Source organism: Puma concolor, chromosome D3 (genome assembly GCF_028749965.1).
Source record: "Puma concolor isolate L17-30 chromosome D3, mPumCon1.1.hap2, whole genome shotgun sequence".
Taxonomy (NCBI): domain Eukaryota; kingdom Metazoa; phylum Chordata; class Mammalia; order Carnivora; family Felidae; genus Puma; species Puma concolor.
The window spans coordinates 35,108,294-35,128,801 of NC_141678.1; the positions used below are offsets into that span (position 1 = coordinate 35,108,294).

General features: G+C 38.6%; 1 protein-coding gene across 1 annotated transcript in view; it reads right to left on the bottom strand.

The window, feature by feature from the left end:
- RALBP1 (ralA binding protein 1) overlaps positions 1 to 20,508 on the bottom strand; it is a 47,841-nt gene that overhangs the window by 16,108 nt on the left and 11,225 nt on the right. The window contains exons 2-3 of the mRNA XM_025931189.2: positions 5,469 to 5,767; positions 3,042 to 3,500 (exon numbers count right to left, since the gene is read on the bottom strand). Of these exons, the coding sequence (XP_025786974.1) occupies positions 3,042 to 3,500; positions 5,469 to 5,712 (703 nt within the window). The 5' untranslated portion in view covers positions 5,713 to 5,767. The remainder of the gene's footprint in view (positions 1 to 3,041; positions 3,501 to 5,468; positions 5,768 to 20,508) is intronic.

Consider the following 20,508-nt stretch of genomic DNA (forward strand, 5'->3'; position numbering starts at 1 on the left):
AAAAAAAAGCGAAACTTGGGTTTCTCAAATCCAATTGTTTTGTTTTTCTTACTGCACAGAAACACTGACACACAAAACGGCTGGTTTTCAAACATTTTGTAAGTTTTGAAGCCCTCAGTCCAATCTGAATTTAAGTGATATGGATTCAGTGCCAGCAAATGCTCATAAAAGCACAAGGAAGCTTTCTGTTGTGTTTAACACTTGAAATTCTAGGCCAATTACCTGAAACAAGATTAAGGCTGAGAGACTGTAATGGTCCAGGTGCAAATGCTTAAGTGTCATCTAACCTGAAGAGCATTTTATAATCAATAGTGCTTATTACATCTGGGCTTATGTGAAAACCTTCCAAAGGCATTACAAAAAATGTGTCACTTATCCAGTGCTAATAAAATCAATAACTCTAAATATGAAAGTAACAAAATAAAGCCTATTTCTGTATAATCTTCATTTTGACATAAAAGTTACAAAATACTCCCCATTTTCTTACTTTTATGACATGACAAAAACATGGTGAGTGATAACTTTAATTGAAACTCTTAGCAAAGACCTCTTCTCTCTCTCACATGTATTTATATGCATCTAATTTTTCTCTCCAATAGTGCCTACCCAGAAAACTGCACAAATAAACAATTAGAATGTCTCTGGTTTGTTGTTACTCTGAAGTTATCAAAATTGTTTTCTTTTTAAAGACTGGATGCTTAAAAAAACATCTCAGGTAGAGAGAGAGCATACACAAAATGATCTGTGTGTTTTAAAACTGGAACTTATAGGGGCACATGGGTGGCTCAGTCGGTTAAGTGTCCAACTTTTGTTTTATGCTCAGGTCATAATCTCATGGCTCGACAGTTCGAGCCCTGCATCAGGCTCCGCACTGACAAGTAGAGCCTGCTTGGGATTCTCTCTCTCTGCCCCTCCCCCACTCACACACATGTGCATGCACATGCACACTCTCTCTCAAAATAGATAAACTTTAAAACACAAAATAAAAAATAAAACTAGCACTTATAATAGGAATAAGAACCAAAAACACTCCAGCAGAAAACAGTCTTATGAGCATTCAAAGAAAGAAAAAAAAGTCACAGCCATTAACTCTAGTCCACGGTATCCTGAATATAGCACACTGTCAGAGCTTAAAAAATGATAAAAAATTGATCAAAGCAGGAGCTCAGCCTCCAGGAATCAATGATCAGGGGAACAGCTCCCTTTGAGTGCTCTGACACACAAACAGAGTTCTGCAACTCCAACTCCAAAAGAATGCAAACATCAAAAATAGGTCAAAGACAAAAGAATCCTTTGAACAAAGCTGTAGAAACTCTTCAGAGAAACTTTCACCTAAAACAAAATTCCTTCCTATCAGACTCAAGTGAGAGAAGCAGCTATGTTGGTATTATTTAAATATTTAAAAATCAATTCATCATTAGTTTTAAAAGTCAAATTTTCAAGTTCATTTAAATGTGTTTATTTTCATGTTACTAAAGAATTATAAATTCAAATGCAATGCCCTATCTGTGGATTATATTTTCTATAAAATGGTAGCATGTTAGCCAAAATATTCTTAACGATGATACGCTAAGGGGTACTATGTTAAGGGTTCCCCAATTATCAGAGATGCCTGTCCTTTCCCCAAAAGCCAAATATATCAAATCTGCCCTCTAAAAATTGATTGTGTGAACCAAATCAATGGAAAAACTAAGTGTAATGTCTCTATATTCTAAATGTGTATGATTTGACTTATCATGAAAATGTGTGACCAACAACAAGTTTTATAAAATAGATCTCCAGAGGCAGCTGGGTGGCTCAATCAGTTATGTGTCCAACTCTTGATCTCGGCTCTGGTCATGATCCCACGGTCGTGAGATGGAACCCCCACATCGGGCTCTGCATTGACAGTGCTAAGCCTGCTTGGGATTCCCTCTCTATCTCTCTGTGCCCTTTCCCCACTTACATACACACTGTCTTTCTCTCTCGAAATAAATGTGTTAAAAAAATAATAATAATAGGGGCTCAGTCGGTTAAGCGTCTGACTTTGGCTCAGGTCACGATCTCACAGTTCGTGGGTTCGAGCCCCACGTCAGGCTCTGTGCTGACAGCTCAGAGCCTGGAGCCTGCTTCAGATTCTGTGTCTCGCTCTCTCTCTGCCCCTCCCCTGCTCATGCTCTGTCTCTCTCTGTCTCAAGAATAAATAAAACATTAAAAAAATAATAATAATTAAAAAAATAATAATAATAAATAAATAATTTTCCAGTATCAAGAACTAAATCATGGGAAAGTAATGATTTAGAACACAGATGTTGCCACAGGTCAGGACTTCCATCCTGTACAGTACAAAAGAAAGAAATAAAATCTTTTTTCTTTAAGTAGCATACATTTAGCTGGATTTTAGACATCCAATATGAATTACATTCTTGCCAAATAAGAAATCTGAACTTTCACATGTATGGAAAACATAAACAGAAAATCAATTTCACTAATGTATGTAATAGCTGCACATGGCTGACAAAAACACTGACATTTGGGGCCTAAACATTTAGCAAATAACATTTCACGTTCTTTCAGCCGAACTCAGGAAATACATTCTATGATTAGGTCAATAAAAGTGTCTCCTGGCCAAGAAGCGTCCCTTAACTGAGATATCTTTCCTTGTCCTGCTGATCTCCCTCACAACACTGAGCCCTGCTCAGAGGGAAGGAGGTGAGAAGAATAAAGCATAGTCTGAGGGCACCCAACTGAAGGGACATGACTCATATACTTTGTTTAGACTCATCCGGGCTCCTGAAAACTGTGAACAACTCGTGTATCAAGGCTCCTGATAGAAGAGAATATCACAAAAAAAGCAAACTGCTAAAATACACACACACACACACACACACACACACACACACAGTGTGGGGGATGTCTGTGCAACTAGAAGGACTGAGGAAATGAGTAAGACTTATTAGGAACCATGCCACAATTTTCCTCACAAGTTCTTCTTTTCCCTTCCTTTGAAAAATGGAAGTGAATTTTTAAAAACCCCTAAGAGAAGCACGTGTGCCCAATACCTGAAACTCTGTAGATGCCTTCACACTTCATGCCATACTTCTCTACATAATCTACACATTCACGGAAAACCGCCGGCAGCCGAATGCCGTCGTACATCATGGTCCTCTCTACTGCATCGGCCAAAGGAACTCCAAAAATGGGTTTGAGATTCGGAACGTCAACCTGAGGCACCTCTGGTTCCTGAATTGGCTTCTTCTTTTTCTTCTTTTCCTTCCACTGTTTAACAACATCAGCTGCTGTCAAGTCTTTTGACTTCTTCTCTTTATGTTTCTCTTCTTTGTGCTTTTCTTCTTTATGTTTTTCCTCTTTGGGTTTCTCTTTTATTTTAAAATCCTTCTCTTTCTTTTTAGAAAAGCTGGGCTTCTTGAAAACATGGATTCCCTTGGACCTCTTCATTTTGGAAGGACTTTCAGCCTCATCTCCAGAGCTATCTTCCTGAAAGGCAGCATAGCCTTCAGCTGCCAAAGAAATGCAGGGAATATAAGTCATACACCTGTTTCATGTCAAACCGTCCATGAACTTTTGGAAAACAGGACCAAAAACAGTGCCACCTGGGACTGGCTACCTTGCTTTTCACTTCATGGCCAATCCCTCCTGGGTGCTGCCAGTCATGAAAGGGGTTTCTTCTCAGCTAACATGAGATGCTGCACTGACATCTCCTGACCACAAGAGGGCGAATGCGGCGTGCCAGTCACCTTTGTAACCGGGTTCATGTGTGTGCCCGTGGAATTTTGGCAAACCAAACCAAATATTGTAAACACACAACAAAGGATCTGCAGAGAGGGCTAATGCAAGGAGTCCTTCTATAATATATGATGAAAAATGATGAAAAATCATCATCTGAATAATGGCCTCTTATTTAGATTTTTTTTTCATATATTTGGTCCCTGTTATTGAAGCAATCTGACACCACGACACAAATGGCCCTGCCGTTCAGATGCTCCGGCCGTTCCCCTGTCACACTTTGCCCTCCTGTCACTAGCTGTGAAGTTCTTTCTGGAGACCAGCAGGGGCTGAAGTCTCAACTGGGTAGAGGGCAGAACCAGGAAAGTTCCCTAATCTCTGGATGGCGGCCGAATGCATCAGCCCACTTCTCTGCATCTAGAGCCCTGGTTTTCACACACTGACACTGGTTTTATATCCTATCAGTTATCCTACTTTGGTTTGGTTGTTATTTTAAAATATGATTTTCCTGTTCTTTTCTTTAGCCAGCTACCTTAATAAGCCATTTCATAACGAAGATTAAATTTAAAAATTTCACAAATTACCCTCTACTTAAAATACCACAAACGCCACAGCAACCAGAAGAGCAGAAATCTTAAGGGCGAGAATACCACGATACAGAGCAGCTGCAGTTCTCAGACACTGCTGGTGTGAGTGCAATCTGGTACGACCACTCTGAAAAATCGTTTTGCAGGATCTACTAATGCTAAAATAAGCATGGCCTTTTAAGAGAGCAATCCCACAACAGAAATGTATAACCACGTACAACGACATTCACAGAAGCACCATTCACAAGTCAAAAACTGAAAACAACCCAAATGACCAATAAGAGAATAGATACATTCTAGCATATTAATGCAATGAAACAAAATCCAGTAATAAAAACGACAAATTACTGCCACGTGGAATAACACGGATGAATCTAACAAATACAACTTTGGGCAAAAGAAACTAGACACAAAAGGAAATATGCTTTCATTTACATAAAGTCAAAATCAGGCAGTTTCAAGCTATACTGAAAGAAACTTACCTTTGGGAAGTGTGGGGGATTCCCTCTACAGGGATAATGGGAGGGAATTTCTAAGCGTGCTGATAATGCTCTATTTCCAGATGCTTGTAATTACAAGGACGCATGTCCATTTTGTGACAGCTCATTCAAGTGGCACACAATTTGTGCATTCTATCTCAATGCTATACTTCAAAAACAAATTGACTTAAGTATAACATGAAACTCAAAACAGAGCACCTCATTTGCTTTTAACATACTAAAGAGCTATGCTTAAACAATTTGGCTTTCCTACAGAATAGGACCTATACAGAGAATGCATCGTGGCATCTGCTTAAGACAAACAAATAACTACCTTTTTCACAGTTCCAATAAAGTGTACCCCCACTGGCCTACACAACCCAGCCAAGAAAGTAATATTCTGTAAGGGTAAAATTTCAATATCTACTTTTTATACATTATTTAAAATGACCCATTTACGAAACTTCTAACAAAAACCTTTACCACTTCTGGAAATTCAGTAATTTTGTTCGCAAGAGTAAGACCCTAAGATACAACTCTGGTATACAAAAATTGAGACCCAGAAAAGTAAAGAACAGAAAACGCCAAACAAGAATCTTTGCAGACAGCAGGCACAGTGATTAGAGTAAAAGTTTACCCAAAATATACCAAAAGCGTAGAGAAAAATGGCACTTACTCCTTTTTTCTTTTTTCTTAAATTTTCCTTTTTTCTTCCCATGGTCTTTCTCATCATCAGACACTATGTCAGGAGGCTCATGAAGGCTGTCATGGGGAGGCGAGGGCTCACCAGTGCGGTACAAGCCGGGAAACTTGGTAGGGCTGATCTCCTCAGAGCTGGGGGTTCGGGTAAGACCACTGCCATGCTCCACCCTGCGGTGCTCACTAGGGCTGCTGGTGGGGGGCAGGAAGCACTCAGTCATTCTGCCTCCCTGACGAGACAGTGAGGAGGGTTTCTCTGTTACCTATCCATTACACCTGCACAGAGGGAGAAAAGATCATCAACACCAACCAGAACACAAAAGCACCGCACAAAACACGGCGATTAACCTTGCATTTACAAATCAAAAATATTTTTCTTTACAACCCTTTTGAAAATACTCATTCATTTTAACATCTCAAGTTACATTCCATTCATCACACATTTCAGTTCCCAAAGAGGCAGAAAGCACTGGCACCTTTAAGTATTAGAAAAATGAACCAAATGAAAATGAGAGTTCTCAAAGTCGAATACAGAGTTCCTCTTAAAAAGAAGGGGTTTCATTTTGACTGTTCTATCCAACATGCAATCTATTTTTCTTTAAGTCATGAAAAAACAACCATGAATAATAAATTACACAGACAGCATAATACAACTGCACATGAATAGTTCAGAATGAGAATTAAAATTTACAATATTTATAGCGATGTATTTGATGATTCACACAATTATAGATCATTCATTATAGTTCTACAGTGCATGATATTAGGTAGTTCATGTGTTGATAGTAACTTATTTTGTATTGCAGTTATGTTAAAAGAAGGGAACTCTTATTTGTTCAATCCGAAAGACACACTAAATAGATTCACTAGAATGGACACTATACAGGACAAATGCAATAAGAGTTCAAGGTTTGGTCACTTTTTCTTCCTCTTTAGACAGAGGTAACACAGTCTATGTACATTATTCAAAAGTTACTTGGATTATTAGTTCTTATTCCACTTTAATATCTTTATGATACTCACTTGGAAAACTATTAGAATCACTTGTTTCTCTTTGCATTCACTTTTAAGGTTATTTTGCAATTTAATAAATCCAAGAGCCCTAAATGACAAGACTAATAAATCTGACCATGAACAGACTCAAAAGAAAATGTAAAAAAAAAAAAAAAATTCTGCAGGGCGCCTGGGTGACTCAGTTGGTTAAGCATCAGACTCTTGGTTTCAGTTCAGGTCATGATCTCACGGTTTGTGGGTTCAAGGCCTTCATTGGGCTCTGTGCTGACGGCGTGTGATTCTCTCTCTCCCTCTTTTCCTGTCCCTCCCCTGCAAGCTCTCTCTCAAAATAAATAAACTGTAAAAAAAAAAAAAAAAATGTGCAATAGCTAAGTTCTTTAAAGAGCTAAGAGCTCTTACAAATCAGTAAAAATATGAACAAATCAAGACACCTACACAAAGGACATGATATAATTCACAGAAAAATGACTAATATCCATGCAAAAATAATGTTCAGGTACAGTTTTAATTTTTAAAGTATAAACTAAAACAATAAGTTACTTTTCTAATATCAGACTGGCAAAGAACAAAAAAGTGTATAATACCCAATGTTGGTAAAGATATAAGCAAAAGACTCGTAAGACTCTCTACTAATAACACAAGTATAAATTAGCATAATCCTTTTTGAAAAGCAATTTGGCAATATCAAAATATAAAATGTACTCTCTGATCCAGGCATTCCTCTTTCAGGAATTTATCCTTCACATACATTTTTGTAAGAAATCAAAGATGTGCACATGAAAATATTCATTTTAGCACTGTAAAAGCAAAAACATGATCATCTACGTGGCTATCAACAGATCAATTCAATTATGATTTATCCACATAATGGAATATAAATTAACACACAATTTCTGAAAGCATGTAAGAAATAGTTAACTATTGGGGCGCCTGGGTGGCTCAGTCGGTTAAGCATCCAACTTTGGTTCAGGTCATCTCACGGTTCGTGGGTTTGAGCCCCGTGTCGGGCTCTGTGCTGACAGCTCAGAGCCTGGAGTCTGCTTCAGATTCTGTGTCTCTGTCTCTCTCTGTCCCTCCCCTGCTCACACTGTCTCTCTCTCTCAAAATAAATAAACATTAAGAAAAGAAAAAGTTAACAATTATTAACTCTTGGAAGTGGTAAAATGGGAGAAAGATTTTTATTCCTTCTATGTAGTTTGAAACTTACCATGTGCTTTTATTACTATTATTGTAAAAAATTGAAAAAAATGAACAGAGCATGTTTTTAATTTCATAAAACTCATGCAGCATTTAAAATCAAGCTTTTAGTACTATTTAATAATGTGGGGAAAAACAACTTTATTTACAGCACAATATCAATATTTAAGTACATAAACATTTATGCAAAACAAATCATAAGAACGAGAATGTGAACAATTTTCTCTGAATTGAAAGATCGTAAGTGACGTAAGTTTTCTTCCTACCCTTCTACATTTCATAAATTTTGTACCCACTATGCATTATTGCATAAAAAGAGGAGAGAGTTCCATTAGAGCATCTGTAAGCATCACTCTAATTCTTCTGTTTTTCTGTTTGGCTATTGTTTTTTAAAAGTACATTCTATTCTCTCTTCAATCGAAGGCATCGTAAGTTTTGACACTCACAGGATTTAGGTGGAGCTGGGGCCCAACAGCATAACAGTTACACATTACAGGTGAGCAAACTGAGCTCCAAAGACGGAGGAGCCAGAAGACAGCCCCCGAGAACACAGCCGTACAGCACAGAAATAAAACCCCTTACAGGCACCCGTCCCACGCACACTCCACCACTTGGTCTCGTGCCTCCCTGGCTTTGCCAAGGCTGTCTTCACTCCCGGGAGTCCAGCCCTCCTTCCAGCACTTTTGCATGGCCAATTGCTACCCCTCCTTCGACGTGGCGCCTGAAAATGGGCATGAGGAATCTTTTTGAAGTGACAGAAACAGCCTAGATTTGGATTGTGGTGATGGTTACACACACTGGTTAATTTGCTAAAAAATCACTGAATTATACACTTAGAGTAGATGGATCTGATGTGTATGTAAATCACACCTAAATAAAGCTGTTTAAAAAAAAAAAAAAAAGGTCAATTACCAGCAACTCTTTCTCCAGGAATCCTCCCTCATCACTCCTTTTCTGTGCCCCCCAAATCTCTGGAACACACCTCCAACACCTCCAGCACTGCATGCACCGTGCTGTGTTTTCACTGCCTGCACACCCACTTGTCCTGTCCAGCAAATGTGTGAGCTCCAGCATTTAACACAACACAGAGCATTATGGGAAGTACTCAAACATTTACTTAATGAACTACTTAGTTTTTTCCATGTTCTCAACATATTGTGTCTGCTGATGAGACGAAGACTAGAAGGAATGAACCTGACCTTTAGCCGTACATTTTAGTTAAGGAAACAAAGCAATGGAGCCCGAATTTTATTTGAGCTCCTGTGGTTTCAGCCATGTTCATATACATTAACTAACCTTAGTACATAGTGTTAGAAAAGAAGTACTTTTTCGTGTTCACAAACAGGGGAACCAAGGCTCAGAGGGCCGCAGTAACTTACATTAGTCACACAGCAAGGAAGAAGTAAAACTGGGATCTTCTTTCCACTACGCTGCCCTTTGCATGTAACACCCAGAAGAGAGGACATTCATGCCAGAACAGCACAGTTAAAGGCACAAGCAGAAAACACGGGGCTTATTTGCAGGATGGCTGCAAGCCTGGTCTGACGGGAGCAGTTCCTGGGAAGGAGGATAGGGAAGGCTCGGAAGGACAAGGTGGACTCTGAACTGAAAACCAACCGAATGCCAAGCTGAGAACTTCAGCCTTGATGTAGGAGCTGACTCATCACCAATTCCAAAGCCAGTAGTGACAAAACTGACACTGAAAGGAGTCAGAGCAGGAACATGCACAATCAAATGCCACACAGGCATGTGGTCATTCTCTCCCGTGTTCCTGCGGCGTTTTGTAACTTACGCCTATGCGCACACTCACACACATTCTCCCAGCTCCTTTACTATCATTACTCAGTTTCCATACTAGACTGATGAAGAAGACACGTTTGTTCATAAAGTGCTTAATAGATTATCTTGCAAAAACTACTTTAGAGAAATATTTGTTGACTTGCTTCCCTATAGTTGGGAATGAGTGAAAGGAAGGGCAGCAAGTAGCAGCATATGAAGGGGTGAAGGCCTGAAAACAGGATGATTTAAAGGCAACAACAACTGGTGTTTCCATTAGGGCACACTGTTTTGAGAACTGGGGAGCCGCAGCAAGCCTAAACTTCACCAAATAAAAGGGCAGAACAGGCCTCAAATGGTCCAATTTGTTTAAGTATAAATAGCCAAAGATAAGAAAACAAAAATTAGAAATTCCTACTTCTAAATTTGTAAACATTTGAAGAAAGAATACCTATCACTATTCCTCCTGGTAAGCACAACTAGAAATCCTGGATAATAGAGTTAAAAATAAACAAAAAACAGACAAAAGACAAAAGGCAGAGAAGGCTGGTGGGTTAGGGACTTCAGGATTCTAACAACAACAGAGCTGTGAGTTCCCTGCATTTTCTTTTTGCCTCTACATCTCAGATGTGCTTCTCAAGAAGCCCGAAACCCAGAATCCCAGACAGGCACAGATAAAACAACAAAAACCTGCTCTCTCTAGCCAAAGGACCAGGAAAGGTCTTTCAAGACGAAAACTTCCAGATAATAATGGTCTACCCTAGGCAAACACCAAAAAACCTGAAGTTCTGCCCCTATCTGCACCAGTAAGAGGGAGATTAGATTTGTGCCCTCAGGTGGTGGCCCAGCACCCCCGCTGGGGGTTGTCAAAAAAGGACAAGTAGGGAACTGGGGCCTTTCACACCTGCCAGCTGGTTAAGAGTGCTCTGCTCCTGCAGGGGTGTCTACGGAGACCAGGTGAAGAATCTGGACCTCCACCCCACACCCCCAAACTGTAAGTAACTGGGCACCCTGCTCCACTGCTGCTGGGTAGTCTCACAGGACACCTAGTGAAGAGTCAGAATTTTTCATCATCACCCAGTGGTAGTGACGCCACCCCACCTGAGTGTCAATGGAGACCACATGGGAAAATAAAAGCAAAAGAGAAAAAAATTAATTCTCCAAAGAAAAGGTTAATTGTACAGAAAGCAAATCACAACACGTAGAATTAAAACCAGTAATTACATCACATGCAATGGACTAAGCATTCCAATAAAAAGGCAGGGATGGGGCGCCTGGGTGCCTCAGTAGGTTAAGTGCTTGACTCTTGATTTTGGCTCAGGTCATCTCACAGTTCATGAGTTTGAGCCCCACATCAAGCTTGGGATTCTCTCTCCCCCTCTCTCTGCCCCTCCCCCATCCATGCACACCTCTCTCTCTCTCAACATAAATAAATAAACATTTTTTAAAAAGACAGAGATAATCAGACTGTACAAAAAGCAGATCCAACTGTATGCTTTTTACAAAAGGTCCACTTTAAAAATAATTATTACACATGGGGCGCCTGGGTGGCTCAGTAGGTTAAGCGTCCGACTCTTGATTTCGGCTCAGGTCATGACCTCACGGTTCGTGAGTTCAAGCCCCACACTGGGCTCTGAGCTAACAGCTCAAAACCTGAAGCCTACTTCAGATTCTGTGTCTCCCTCTCTCTCTGCCCCTCCCTTAGTCGCACTCTCTCTGTCTCAAAAATAAAAATAAAACATTAAAAAAAAATTAAAACTGTAAAGGAGGGGAGCCTGGGTGGCTCAGTCAGTTAAGCATCTTTCTCTCAGGTCATGATCTCATCGTTTGCGAGTTCAACCCGATTGGGATCTGCACCGACCCTGTGGAGTCTGCTTGGGACTCAATCTCCTTCTCTCTCTGCCCCTTCCCCACTCACGCTTTTTCTCTCTCTCAAAATAAATAAATAAACTTTAAAATAAGATAAAATTGTAAAGGAAAAAATGGGAATGGGATGGCAAAATCTTAGCAGCAAAATCATTAAACAAACTGAAAATATTAATGCACAAACATTAAAATACTAAAGATTATATGTTGCATATAAAATACAGTACAGAACCAGGAGTTGCACTATACTAAAGGTAAAAGTGTTACCTCTGCAGTATCTGACAAAAAGTACTAAAAGTATAAAGCACTTTTATGACAGTTACCACTGAGGTAAAGCAAAGAAAAAGTTTCATAAAACTAGACTCAATGGTTTAAAAACATTCACTTTTCCTAAAAAATAAAATAAAAAATAAAATAAAATAAAGTAGAATAGAATAGAAAAATAAAATAAAATACAATAAAAGAAAATAAAATAATAAAATAAAAGGGCACCTGGGTGACTCAGTTGGTTGAGTGTCTAACTCTTGATTTTAGCTCAAGTCACGATCCCAGGTCATGGGATCAAGCCCCATAGGGCTCTGCGCTCAGCATGGAGCCTGCTTGGGATTTTCTCTCCCTCCCTCCCTCTCTCTCTCTTTTTCTCTCTCTCCCCACCCCATTCCTCTACCCTGCTCTCTCCAAAATTTAAAAAATAATAATAAATAAAAATAAAAACATCTACCTTTTCTCCAAAGAACTAAGAGACTAAAATTATTCTTTTTTTTTAACATTCATTTATTTTTGAAGGTGAGAGAGACAGAGTATGAGTGGGGGAGGGGCAGAGAGAGAGGGAGACACAGAATCCAGAGGCAGGCTCCAGGCCCTGAGCTGTCAGCATACAGCCTGATACGAAGCTCGAACTCACAAGCCATGATATCATGACCTAAGCCAAGTCAGATACTCAACCGACTGAACCACCTAGGTGCCCCGATATACATTATTCTTAAAACAGTCTTTTCTGCTCTGGAAACAGTATTAATCAGCTCATGTAATAAGAATCATCCATGCAAAAGGACAAAGCAATATAAGTAGGGAAGAAAGAAAGATTACTAAATTAAAGTCTCCCAAAATGAGCTTCTGAGAATAACTCTAATGTTTTATTATACTTGATAATATCTACACAGAAAAAGACCTATGCCAGAAAACCAAGAACTTGCTTAACTAGTTTATAAGTCAAACAAATTCAGCATTTTATAAACGTTCTTTATTAATAAATACCAGGCTAAAACTCAGTAGAAGCAGGTCTTCCTTGTTTTTACAGTTTTAAAAAATAAGCTGTAAACTAAGAGTCTCCAATCTAAATCTCCACAAGAGAATCCAAATACGGGCTCATTAATACATTACCTACTGAACCTCTAACTAGCATTAACCTACTATTTGGGAATGCCAAATTTTGTAAATAGTATCTGGACACACAACACATTCTTGTTCTTCAAATGATGTGGAAAGAAACTTTCTCAGAATTAAAGTTCAGATCACAAGAGACCACTAAGCACCCCACATAGTAACTGAAGAGACCCGCACTGAAGCACGTTACGAAGTTTCAGAGCGTAAGGGGACAGAATGAGATTACTAAGAGATTCCTCCAGGAAAAATACTAACAAAGATCAGGGCCAATATGTCAACAGAAACACTGGAAATTTAAAGACAATGAAGAAATATCTTCAAAACTCTAAAAGAAAATTAGTTCCAACAACCATTCAAGTGTACAGGTAGAACACAGACATTTTCAGACACACAGCATCAAGGAATGTACTTCCCATACACTTTCTCTTGAGTTCCAAAGACCTGAGTGCAACCCTGGAAAGCAGCAAAGGAAGCCCCAGGAAAAGCAGGCCTGTGACCAACTACTGACGCAGTCCACAGTGACACAGGAGGAAGAGTTCCCAAGGACAGTGGGATGTACAGACCTCTGACCATGTGGAAAAGAACAGTAAAAGAACAGCTCTTCTGGTGAAGAGCTGCTGGGGCTTTTGAAATAAATTGGTCATAAGAATAGGATAGAAAAACAAATAAAAACAGAAGGTAACCAACCATTAACTGTAAGGAAAAGAAAAAGGGAGATGAGAAAATGAAATTGTAGTCTATCGCCTAGCTCAGCATTACACATTTGTCCAGTCATCATAATGAAAACAATGAACACTGACTCAATCAAGCTCTGTGACAGGCAGGATTGCATCAGAGGGCTTAAGGGAGGGAATTCTGGAAAAGGTATGAGACCTAAATCCTCATCTACCACAACACCCAGTTATTTGACAACACCTACAACTGGTATCTTAAAAAAACAGCAGTGTAAATATATTATTTAGAAATAAGGAAATAAATAACAAAAGAAATAAGACTGAGGGGGGGTGCAAGAATGAGGCAGGGAATAGCGTTTTCCATTGTAAGTCGTCCAGTACTATGTTGGGGGGGTCCTCAAGATCATCCCATGACCCACATAAGTCCGCATATAGTCATACCCAAGGCTGAGATTTATTACTATGAAAGGTTGGCAAAAACAGCAAAAGAAAAGGCACATGGAGAGAAGTCCAGAGGAAACCAGGCTCGAGCTTCCAAGAGCCCTCCTGCAGTGAGCTCACAGAGACAGGCTGAATTCTTTCAACAGTAACGTGTGAAGTGCTGTCTGCCAGGCAGCTCCTTAGACTGAGCGCAAGGTCTTTGTGGAGCCTAGCACGTACAGGACTCCAGACTCCCAGAAAGAAAGCAGGTTATTCAGCAGAAACCGCACTGTTTTTACCAACAGTTGAGACACAGTAAGCCACTCTTTTCATCTAGGAAAAGTTGAATGTACTGTGCAAAACATAACATCAAGTTTTCCTGTGACAGCCAGGACTGACTTTGCAGGCAGGCCTTTCGATGGACAGCAGTCTCAGCCAGCTGTAGTAACCCTACACGAGCACTACTGGATACCTTAGACTATCTTAAGAATTATTCTGATACAATTTTAAAACTTAAAAAAATCATGTCTCACACACACAAAGAAGGATGCTGGCAATCTTATTTTAAAACCAAATAAAAGAGAAAAAGGGATTTCTCTTAAAATACGAATGTTACCGTCCAAGAAAAAAAATGTTTTAAGTTTATAAACAAAATGGGACCTATATAATCCTTCAGATGAAGCAGATAGGGTTTAGAGGGGTTCATAACATCAGCAGTGAGATTATCCCCATGATAGTATGCTTGAGGTTTATGACCTATGCCCAGTAAATGCACACGAGTATTCACATTTACAAGCTTGACGACAATTTCTCATGCACATCCCCACAGATCAATTGCCCTTGTTACATAATTAGTCCTTTCAAATCTACTAACAACTATTTAGGGCTGTACCTTAATAGAGATTTTACTTTTTATGTGAAGTTATTGTTTCTTTTCTATACCCTTCTTATATATTCTAAGACTTCATCTTTAGTTTCTCCCCTACCCCCAGGTGTCTATCCAAACAAACAAACATTAGAGTCCCACATGCCACTCACAGAAATTCACTGAATGACATAGTGATTTCATGTTTTCTACTCAGCTTTCTAACATTATCAGTGTCACTGATTAAAATAATATGCCTACGGGTGCCTGGGTGGCTCAGTGGGTTAAGTGTTGTCTGACTCTTGATTTCAGCTCAGGTCATGATCTCATGTGAGTTTGAGCCCCACACAGGGCTCCATGCTGACAGTTCAGAGCCTGCTTGTAAATCTCTCTCCCCTTCTCTCTCTGTCCCTCCCTCTCAAAATAAATAAACTAAAAAAAAAAAAAAAAAAAGGAAAAAAAAAAAAGAAACAATATGCCCAAGATATTCATGTAAAAGAAAATTTAAAAATTTTAAATTCTGAAGTTCATTATAATGAAAATGAATGCATTTTCAATGCTGACAACTACTATACAATTAATGACAAGAAAACAGAAAAACTAACAAGTTAGTTCAGGAAATTAACATAATGCAATCTGTAAAATCAACCTCCAGATGAGAATGAAATCTGAAGTGCATAAGAAATAGACTCATAAATACAGAAAACAAAACTAATGGTTGCCAGAAGGGAGAGGGGAGGGCAGTTAAGCAAAATGGGTAAAGGGTAGTGGGAGGTACAGGCTTGCAGTTATGGAGTGAATAAATCACAGGGATGAAAGATACAGCATGGGGAATATAGTCAATGGTATTGTAATAGGGTTGTGTAGTGACAGATGGTAGCTAGGCTTGTGATGAACAATGCATAATGTATAGACTTGTGGAATCATTACCTTGTACACCTGAAAGTAACGTAACAATGTGTGTCAACTATGCTCCAAGGTAAAAAATAATATAAAAGAGCATAGCTTATGTCCTTTATTTAAAGTGAAAGTTCAGACTCTAAGGATTCGAATGTCAAGTGTTGGAAAATGAGCAGCCAAAACATACAGAAAATAATTCCACCTTCTGTCTACAAGGTAGGCTGGAAAGGACACAGTTCAGTCCTATGTGCAGCTGCCCAAATCAAAAAGTAGAGATGTATATTAAGTATCAGGGGAAAACCCACAGTGGACTCTTGCCTTTAAACAAAATCAAAGTGGTATCACTAGCAGTCATTCTATACACAGGACAAAAAAAGTTTTCTTATTAAAAAAAATCATAATACATATCATTCGGTACTTATCAGTGAAACAGAACATTTTTAGAGGTATGGTATACCCTTTTGAGGGGTGAGAAGACAGGCCTCCTTCCCGCCACATTTCATAATCAGATACTTCCTGCCACAGTTCATAATCAGATAATCTATTCTCAAGGAAATCTTACATGAGAATTTAACTGGAGAGTATAAGGACAAACAAACTTTATTTAACAATAACTTTTAAGACACACACCAAAGGAGGTACCTGGTTGGCTCAATAGGAAGAGCATGCCACTCTTGATCTTGGGGTTATGAGTTCAAGCCCTATGTTGGGTGTAGAGATTACTAACAAACAAACAAACAAACAAACAAACAAACAAACTGAAAATGCACACCACTGGTTGCAACAGAAACTGGGCAGAAATACCTAGTCGATGGTTCCCAAACAGTGCACTGAGGCACCCAGAGCATCATAAGCCAAGTCATAAAAGAGCCATGGGGCATCTTCAATTTGAGACAAAGAGCAGTGTTCAACATCTGTCAGACACTGTACAAACTACCAGCTAAAAGAAGTTCAATTTCAACATTAGGTTGAGCTACATTCCTGTCAATGGCATATTTTTGTGAAGTGAGATTTTGGGGATAGTAGCTGTAATTTTTTTTTAAGTACCATGTGAAAATCAACATGAGATAAGAAATGACAGTGGTAATGTCCAATCTGATTACAAAGTTATTAATATGTACAGTATCCAGCAGGCACAGGCAAACCATTTAGTTATTTAAGAGTGAAATAAAAATGTTATCTTCTCTTTCAATTTATGTGTATTTTTTTCAAATATGAACTAAATTGTCATGACATAAATACACATTAAGTTGTGTGAATATAACAACATAACATGGAACTATTAGACATTTCCATTAGACTGACAGCATATCCTAGAGCAGGATATGTACAAGACGAGACTGAAATATCATGTCATTAAAAAAAAATAAAGTTACAAAAGATGCTTGAAATCAAGTCCAAATGACTCAGAAGGCAACTAGAAGATGATCCCACTGGTCAAAAATTAATAAAATAATTGCCAATGAACTAAAATGTATCAAGTATATTTAAATCCATGAGTTCATAATATACTCAAAATTCACTGGTCACTTTGTAGGATGCTAGAGAACCATCTCATTATTTGGAATAGCTGGTAAATAAAGGGGGAAAAAGGCATTTATCCTGAACTTCCATTACAAAGTGTTGATGCAGCAAATTTATTTTGATCAAAATCTTCCACCTAATAAACAAAGAAATGAAAGACTATCACCACTTAATAAGTGAGTTAAAAATGGGTACTGGTAATGATTATCAATGGCTGCTAATATCTTACACAGAAAAGAAACACCTTAATGTGCTCTCTGATGGACACACACATCAGCCTTGCAAAAATAAGCAAATAAAATCTCAATCTGATTAAGCTTCAAAATCTATAGGGTATGGAATTTAGTTTCTTTAGTTAATATTTTGTAAGAAAAAGAGAGTGGGGAGGGTAAACATATAAAAATTAAGAGACTTAAGACCAAGAATGAGAAGACAAGCCACACTGGATGAAAATATTCATAAAAGACTATAATGTAACAAAGGACTGTTATCCAAAATGTACTAAGAACTCTCGAAACTTAACAATAAGAAAACAAATCCATTTAAAAATGGGAAAAAGAGCAGAACAGACACCAAAGAAAATATACAAATGACAAGTAAACATATGAAAAATGCTCCATATCATTAGGGAACATTTCTAATTAAAATGATGAACCTGATAAAAAAAAAAAATCTAGATTTAAAAAAAATGATATAACTATATTTAAAATTGTTGGGGCACCTGGGTGGCTCAGTCAGTTAAACGTCTGACTTGGCTCAGGTCATGATTTCACGGTTCATGAGTTTGAACCCCACATCTGGCTCTGTGCTAACAGCTCAGAGCTTGGAGCCTGCTGCAGATTCTGGGAGAGAGGGAGCTCTCACTCTGGCCCTCCCCCACTCACACTCTGTCTCTCTCAAAAATAAACATTAAAAACATTAAAAAAAAAATGTTTTTGTTAACTACGTATGGCAAAGGATGTTAACTAGACTTCTTGTGATCATTTTGCAATATATACAAATATGGAATCATAACATTGTACACCTAAAATAAATGTCAGTTATGCCTCAGTTAAAAAAAAACCAAACAAGGAAACACTGTATACCTATTAGAATAGCCAAAATCCAAAATGCTGACAAAACCAAATGCTGATGAAGATATGGAACTATTATTCAGTGCTGGTGGAAATGCAAAATGGCAAAGTCACTTTGGAAAACAGGTTAGCAGTTTCTTATAAAACTAAACATCCTCATACAACATACAGTGCAGCAATCACACTCCTTGGTGTGTTGATATTTACCCAAAAGAGTTGAGAGAACTTATGTACACACAAAAACCTGCACATAAGATGTTCATGGCGGCTTAGAGAATTACATTTATTCATAATTGCCAAAACTTAAAAGCAACCAAGATGCCCTTTCATAAAGGAACGGATAAATAAGCTGTGATATATTCAGACACCAGAATATTATTCAGTGATAAAAATAAATGAGTGGAATCTTAAATGGAGGAAGAATTTTAAGTGCCTGTTACTAAGTGAAAGAAGCCAATCTAAAAAGGTACATACTGGGGCGCATGGGTGGCTGAGTCAGTTAAGCAGAGTTCAAGCCCTGCGATGGGCTCTGTGCTCACAGCACAGAGCTTGCTTGGGATTCCATCTCTCTCCTTCTCTCTCTCAAAATAAATAAATATGTAAACATTTTAACATAATAATAAATAAAAACAAAAAAATTTTAAAGGCTACATACTGTACTGACTCCCATTATATGACATTCTGGAAAAGGCAAAACTCTGGAGACTGCTAAAAGATCAATGGTTGCTGTGGCTGTGGAAGGAGGTAGGGAAGGAAGAACAGACAGAGCACAAAGGATTTTTAGTGCAGTGAAAACATTGGGTGATAACACAATGGTAGGTACACGTCACGTATTTGTCCAAACCCACAGAATGTACAACACCAAAGTGAACTTTAATGTGGACTGTGGACTCTGGGTAATTATGAAGTGTCACTGTAGGGTCATCAAGCATAACAAATGTACCACTCTGGCAAGGGGTGAAGGGGGTGCTGATAATGGGGTAGGCTATGCATATGTGGGGGCAGGGGGCATATGGGAAATCTCTATCTTCTGCTCAATTTTCCTGTGAACCTAAAACTGCTTTTAAAAAGTCTGTGAATTTAAAAAAAGAAAAAGTAACCTAAGGAAAACCTAAGGAAGCTAAATTTAATGTCATAATATGCTCATTTTCTTAAAACACTAAACTTAAGTTGAAAAACTTGGATGGTATCTGCTGCTTTCCAATTGTGTTACCACACTAGCGTGTTAACAATATAGACTTCAACGAGCCTCTTCTCCAGTTTTACATCCACACTTTTGTTTCCCATGATTTTCCTAAGCGGAACGTCAAAGGTCTTGATTTATTATTTTAACTTCCGAAGAAACTACTTAAAATTGCCAACATCTTAAAATTGCTACAATTTATAAATTTTCCTTACAAAGTCTTCTTTCTAGTATAGGAGAGGGGAGCTTTCTTCCTCATCTTCCCTCTCTTTTTTCTCTTCAGTATTTCTGGATCCAAACTGGGGGCACCTGGGTGGCTCTGAAAGCAATTCCAAATGTTTCACTAGTATTTTTGTTTTTAACAATTTTTTATGCAGAAGCTTCATATCTAAATATTTGTACAACTTTCTAAGGCAATCAGTTTTAAGGACTTCACTCAAAGAAATAGGCCTAGTTGGGGCGCCTGGGTGGCTCGGTCAGTTAAGCGGCCCACTTCGGCTCGGGTCATGATCTCACGGTTTGTGAGTTCCAGGCCCGCGTCGGGCTCTGTGCTAACAGCTCGTTGGAGCCTGGAGCCTGCTTCGGATTCTGTGTCTCCCTCTCTCTACCCCTTCTCCACTCATGCTCTGTCTCTCTCTGTCTCTCAAAGATGAATAAACATTAAACAAATTAAAAAAAAAAAAAGAAAAGAAATAGGCCTAGTGCCTGGTACGCAGCAAGTGCTCAACAAATATTGATTCCTTCACTCCATGTACTACAACTGTTTAGAATGGAAGATATACATGTTTAAAGATATACATGTATCTTTGTATGTGTATAAAATATCTCTGCAAGAACATACAAGAAATTAAGTTGTTCTTCCTTTGGCAGCACCTTCAACGGCTGAGAAAAACACAATCATATTTGTCTCATGCAGACTCCCTTCCCTCTGTAAGGAAACTGGGAAATATCCCGACACAGAGCTAATTTGGTAAATAGGAAGTATATTGGGCTCTGGAGTCTGATGATCTGGGCTTGAATCTTAACTCTGTCTGGAACACAACTATGGGTTTTGACTAAGTACCATCACCTTTCAGAGACCAAATTTCCTTATCTGTACAAAAGAATACTGACATCTGGCAAGGCATTGGCAAGATTAA